Source organism: Physeter macrocephalus, chromosome 6 (assembly GCF_002837175.3).
Source record: "Physeter macrocephalus isolate SW-GA chromosome 6, ASM283717v5, whole genome shotgun sequence".
Classification (NCBI taxonomy): domain Eukaryota; kingdom Metazoa; phylum Chordata; class Mammalia; order Artiodactyla; family Physeteridae; genus Physeter; species Physeter macrocephalus.
In genome coordinates, this window is record NC_041219.1 from 30,333,763 (window position 1) to 30,340,166 (window position 6,404).

Genomic DNA, 6,404 nt, shown 5'->3' on the forward strand with positions numbered 1-6,404 from the left:
GACACCCACAATTCTGTTCTTTGCTTCCATGAGTTTGACTGTTTTAGATGTCTCATATAAATGGGATCATGCAGTATTTGTTCTTCTGTGTCTGGCTTATTTCACTTAGCATTATGCCCTCCAGGTTCATCCACGTCACATGTCAAGATTTCTTTCTTTTTTAAGGCTGAATAATACTCTGTTATATGTACATACCACATTTTAAAAAATCTGGTCCTATTATTTTTCCATACACAGTTTTTAAAAATATGAGATACTTCAGGAATGCATATAGGGCAAAATAGCAGAATTGTCTGGTTACAGCTATAATAAATGTGAATAAAGCAATGTTGAAAACACAGAAAGGGAGCAGTTCTTCTGGGGCAAATTTAGAAAGAGATCATGCCTTGCGTGCCTGTACCTGGCGATTGAGGGTGGGTAGGGGCCTCTCTCTGCTCTTCTGCCCTTCTGTCAACCATAGGCAGCCTCTGCATAGAGGACCCAGAATGGCTCAGAGGATTTCTGCAAATTCACCTGCTCTGACATCAGCCTCCAGTAGGTGTTGCCAGCTGTACCTTACAACGGAGGGACAGAGTGGGCTATTGAGAGGCTCTCTGCTAGCCATTCTCCCTCAGCTCTGGAGCCTGACTTCTCTGTGAGGGCCTGGGGTGCTTCAGAGGGGTTACTCTCAGTTCTCCTCCCCTGCCCTAAGTCTTCACCAGGCTCTGTGCATCTGTGCCCTAGGGGCTGTCTCTCTCAGCCCTCCTGCTCTGCCCCTAATTTTTACGTGGGAACTCAGTGAAGGCCTGTGGCAAAAAGTTGTTGAGGGAATGGAGACTTTATTTTCAGCTGGGACTCCTTGGGATTCTAAACTGTCTTGACAGTCTTCACTTGGCCTTTAAAAATCTGTAAACATTTCAGCTAGTTCTCTTTACCCTATCAGTGGCAGCTTTCCTCCCCTGCTGCTCTGTCTAGGATGAAAACAACTGTGGGTCTTTCTTCTTCTGGAGGGACTCACCATTTTCTGGGTTTTAGTTCATTTAGATTTCTTTGCACTCTCAGAGTTGAATTTATTTAAAATGTATGATTTTATAGGTTATCTGGCTTGTTCTCATTATTAGGGCTGGGGAGCTAACATCCTAAGCAGAAGTCTGTGGGTTTGTTTCTGTTGTCTTTCAAGAAGATTTAAGTTTCTTCTGGCAAACAGATCACTTCCTGGGTTTTAGGTTTTCTTAGGGCTCTTTTATTTCTGGTTTGCCTTTATTCCTAGAGTTTAGTCTGTGCCCTTTTAAGATGTGAGCTGAATGTCTGCAGTATTCACCAGGCCTTTTTATCTTGGTGGGTCCCGAACTTTAACCTCCAATTCTTCATCACAGGACTCTCAAAATCCTTTTCTCTTCTTTAGCTGCCACTTTATGTTTGTTTTCCTGCCATCTAACTCAGTACAGGCATTGCTTAGGAGTCAAAGATGTCTTGAGGGGAAATTGCACAGTTTCAGGTTTACTTTCTACAGGTACCCCCTTTACAGAATCTTGGACCTTGCAGCCCTGGCTGCCTTGGGAGTTCTGAATTCTAATACTCCCCAACCAAGTGAGACTGTCTCAAACTCCAGGCCACTGCATTCATCTCAGCCTCTTTTCCTCGTAATGTGGAATCAGCACATCCCCCAGAGGGAAAAGCAGAGGTAAATGTGGAGGTTACCTAGTAGACTCTCCTTCTTTACAAGACCATGGTCCCTCCAATCCTGGCTACTTTAGTGGTTCTACGATGCCTTCATTTTTTGTTGTTGTTGTTTGTTTGTGTTTGTTTTTTAATACAGCTCTTGTCATAACTAAAAGCAGAAGAGAAAAAATTTTTTTTAAATATCTTTTAGTTGCAACAGAAGAAATAGGTACTTAGGAATAAATCTAACCAAAGATGGTAAAGATCTGTGTGGAAAAACATTAAAAAAAATTTATTAGAAAGCATTAACACTTAAATGGGAAGATATTATGAAGCTGTCAGTTCTTCTAACTTGGTCTATAGATTGAATGCAATTCCAATCAAATCCCAGCTGGGTTTTTTGGAAGAAGATGATGAGATAATTCCAAAATGTATATGAAAGAAGGAAGATAGAGGAATAACCAAGACACTGGAAAAGAATAAGGTTGAAGGGGACTAGTTTGTCAGATAGATAGGCTATCATTAAAATAGTGTATCATTAGCACAGGGTGGACAAATTGCCCAAAGGGATCAAATAGCTCCCCCCCCCAAAAAGCCTATGTATATATGGAAATGTGATATATGACAGAGGAAATGTATATATCCCTGTGGCATGCTATTTAAAAAATCAGTTCCATACAGGGTAAAAGTTTAAATGTAAATGGAAACATTTTAGGCACTGTAAGATAATTTATATCAATATATGACTTCAGGGTTTGGGAAGTTACTTAAAAATAAGAGGGTACACTACTTATAAAAATAGATTGATAGGGCTTCCCTGGTGGCGCAGTGGTTGAGAGTCCGCCTGCCGATGCAGGGGACACGGGTTCGTGCCCCGGTCTGGGAGCAACGGGAGAGGCCACAACAGTGGGAGGCCCGCGGACCGGAAAAAAAAAAGAAAAAAAGATTGATAAATTTGCATTAATATTAGGTTAGTAAATTTGAGAATATTAATAGGAATTGTTCATCCCAGGACACTATTAATAAAATGAAAAGACAAAAGGTATCTGCAGTACTCATACAACCACTAAAGGATCAGATTATGTAAAGAACTCTTATAATATAATTATTTTTAAAAAGACATTCAGTAGAAAAATAGTTTAAAGACATAGACAAGCATTTCACAGAAGAGGAATGGTATATGAACATAAGGAAAGATGCTCAGCCCTACAAATTAATCAGACAACTGAAAATGCAGTGGGATACCATTTCACACCCAGTAGATGGGAAAATATTGTAAAAAGCTTGGTAACACCAAGTCTTGGTGTGGATGTAAAGCTAGATGAGCTCTGTTATACTGATGATGAATGTGTCCATTGACACTACCACTTTGGAAAATAATTTCTGTTATTTTCTAAGTCTGAACAGTGTACCTCTGGGTCATACCTATAACTCAACATATCTACTCTTGGATATATCATCTACAGAAATTGGCACATGTGGGTTGGGAGACATATACATGATTGTTTATGACAACATTGTAATAATAAACACTTGAAAACAATTCAAACTGACAGGAGAATGTACACACTAGTATAAATCAGTGAATTACAGATATATAGAATATGAAACTTGAAAACATGATACTGGATTATTTTTTAAATGTCCACTACTCAAGCCTACATAGGATATGGTACCCTTTTTGTAATGCTCAAAAGCAAGCACAACGAAAATATACTGACTACAGATTCTGTGTTATACATACATACATATATATATATATATATATATATATATATATATATATATATATTTCTTTTTAAAACATTTCTTTGCTCAAACAAAATTCAGCAGCGTAGTGACTTCTTTCTTAGGCTTCTCCCAAGAGGTAAATGTTGGAGTCAGAGAGGAGCACACAGGAAGCTTCTATGATTTTGGTAATGTTCTAGCCCATAAGTTGTGTGGCAGGTGGCTGAATGTTCCTTTTATTGTTATACTTCATAACTTTTATGTCTTTTTCTTTGGCTGCACCGTGTGGCTTGCAGGATCTTAGTTCCCTGACCAGGGATTGAACCCGGACCATGGCAGTGAAAGTGCTGAGTCCTAACCACCGGGCTGCCCGGGAATTCCCACTTTTATGGCTTTTGTCGGCATGAATTAATTGCATTTTGTTGAGTAACCTCTGTTACAGCCACCCAAATAGGCTCTTTTCATTCTGCTGGAAGTTTTTCCTTTTTTTTTTTTTTTTTGATAGCTTAAACATTGATAACAGTTAAAACATTATAACCTAGAGCATTATCTGTATTTCATTGTAATATAAACCTGTGTCTTTCCTTAATGATAATTTCTGTATTAAGGAATGTAGTGTAATGAGAGTTCTGGAGGTAGGCAGCCTGGGGTTATTATATCCTACTCCACCATTTACTAGTTGTGTGACATTGGATAAGTTATAACTACTCTGTGACTCAGTTACTTCATTGGTAAAATGGAGGTAATAATTGCACCTAGTTGTGAAGAGTAAATGAGTTCTTACATCTGAAGTACAAGAAACAGTGCCTAGCACATAGTAAATAAATACTAGGTGCAGTGGTATTTTTACTATTGTAATAATTATTAACACTCAGTAACGTGAAACAATAAGAGTTTAGCCATTTTCTTGAATGATCTAGAACTGGTAAAACTGTTATAATTCTAATAAATATTTTACATTCTTCCCTAGAGAAGCATGCCATAGGGATATTGTGAATTTGCAAGTGGAGATGATTAAACAGTTTCATATGCAATTGGTATGTATTGACATATTTTATTGTAAGTGAGCATAGCTGTGGATCTAAAAAGTCCATAAAGGGGTGATGTAGTTTTACTTAGTTATATCTAATTGCTAAGAAATAAACAGGGAGTTTTAGAAATTTAATAAGTAAAATAGATTTTAACTAGTCACCCTTCTTTGTAACCTATGATAGTTACAAAGATATGATATGACAGTATGATAAAAAAGTATGATAGCTGCTTTTTCACAGCTTTTTTTTGCAGTAAGTAAGTAAAAAGCTTCCGAAATGTGCAAATGTAAGCTTTCCAAATATATAAATGTCACCAGTGCTCTTTCATTTATATTAACAAAGTAGTAAGGGTGGTTAAGTTAAAAAAAAATCATTCAGTTAGTTAATCGAACATGAGAAAAATGATAGCTGAAAATATGTAAAACAGCTTGCCAAATAATGTGAAATGCCAGTAATTTTAAAAGCGTTTTTTTTCCCCTTTTCTAGAATGAAATGCACTCTTTGTTGGAAAGATACTCAGTGAACGAAGGTTTAGTGGCAGAAATTGAAAGACTACGAGAAGAAAACAAAAGACTCCGGGCACACTTTTGAAATTTCAGTGAATACTTTAATGTTTTGTAATTTGGGAAGCTTCTGGCAACACAGAGCTACATGGAATCAGTATTGTTTTCATGGCCTCTGGGAAAATGTTTTTTCGAGTAAAAGGATGATGGGATTTTATACCAACCACTATTTCATCTTCTCTGTCAAAAATATTTATATTTTTATATTAAAAACTGTACACTGTGTCATCTACCTAAGAGGAAAGCCAACAGAATCTTTATTTTCTGAAAGCTTTAGCTATACACTAAGTGCCCTTTTTCATAAGAAAAGAAAATTGTGCAGAAAAAAAAATAGATGATGTATGTTTTTTAATAACCTCTTTTAAACAGATAATATTTTTGGTTGACAGTTGCCTTCCAAATTTTTTTGGATGTTTGATGATTAAAGAGTTTGAGATACCTTCTATTTTTATGGAGAAAGTAATTTTAATTGGTGTTTTGGGTTTCTAAACAATTGACTAATAAAACACAAGGTTGATTAGTAATTATTTTGTTAACTTGATGAAGTCAAGTATGACTATTATTTATTGTACATTTGATAAGAAAATTTTCAGAATTTCGAATTGCACAGATTACATTATATCTATTGCATTTACGTTACTGTATTATACTTCTAACAAATCTCTACTTCTGGTTGGTATTTTTTAGCTAATTTCACTTTATGAAAACTTTTAAGGGTTTATAAGACTCAACCAGAACTGCATATCTGCTGATTGTCTCATGAATTAATAACATACAAAATTATACTATAAAGTTTCAATCAATATAATTCAACTTATAAACTGAAAATTTCATATTACATACTAAATATTACAGTATTAGTGCCATTTTTTTTCTCCCAAATGAGGTGTGGTTTATTTTGTTTTGTGGTTTATATCATTAACTTTCTCTAGTTCTTTGTGTGTTGTGTGTAATATTTTTATACTATTGACCTTACTATAAAATAAATAAAATTTAAAAAAAACCAGGAAGGTTAATTGTCAAAAGAATTTACACCTCTTTGATAATATGTAGATGTGTACATCTGCCTGCTCTGATCTACATTTTTAGTGATATAAGATGAGGAGGGCTACTGGCTTGTTTACCTTCTTATAGTCTTTTGTCCCAAAGATTTAAACTATGTACCTTGTACATAGCACTCCTGCCCAATTTTGACTTCTGAGATGAAAGTATTTACTAAAATAACTCTATTAAAAAAAAAAAAAGAAATCTAGCTAGCTTACTAACTTCTTTCCCCTAAGTGATGAGAGATTTTAAGGATATATTAAATAAGTGTAAACATACTAATAATTACTTCAAGAAATAAAAGCAAATTACTTTGTCCTAGTGCAGCTCAGAGAATACATTTGTATTAAAGCATAAAGGAGTGCTTATATAATCTTTTTTCCTGACAGGTTATAAA

General features: G+C 35.4%; 1 protein-coding gene across 5 annotated transcripts in view; it reads left to right on the forward strand.

Moving 5' to 3' along the window:
* Positions 1 to 5,955, forward strand: part of NEDD1 (NEDD1 gamma-tubulin ring complex targeting factor) — a 44,548-nt gene extending 38,593 nt beyond the window's left edge. For 4 of the 5 annotated variants that reach the window (XM_024127290.3, XM_028490466.2, XM_028490465.2 and 1 more), the window contains 2 exons: positions 4,340 to 4,406; positions 4,887 to 5,955. In XM_024127290.3, coding sequence (XP_023983058.1) covers positions 4,340 to 4,406; positions 4,887 to 4,991 — 172 coding nt within the window. In that variant the 3' untranslated portion in view covers positions 4,992 to 5,955. Of the gene's footprint in view, positions 1 to 3,494; positions 3,568 to 4,339; positions 4,407 to 4,886 lie in introns of those variants that run through there. The other variant, XM_028490467.1, reaches the window with a different exon arrangement.
* Positions 5,956 to 6,404: the final 449 nt, after the last annotated feature.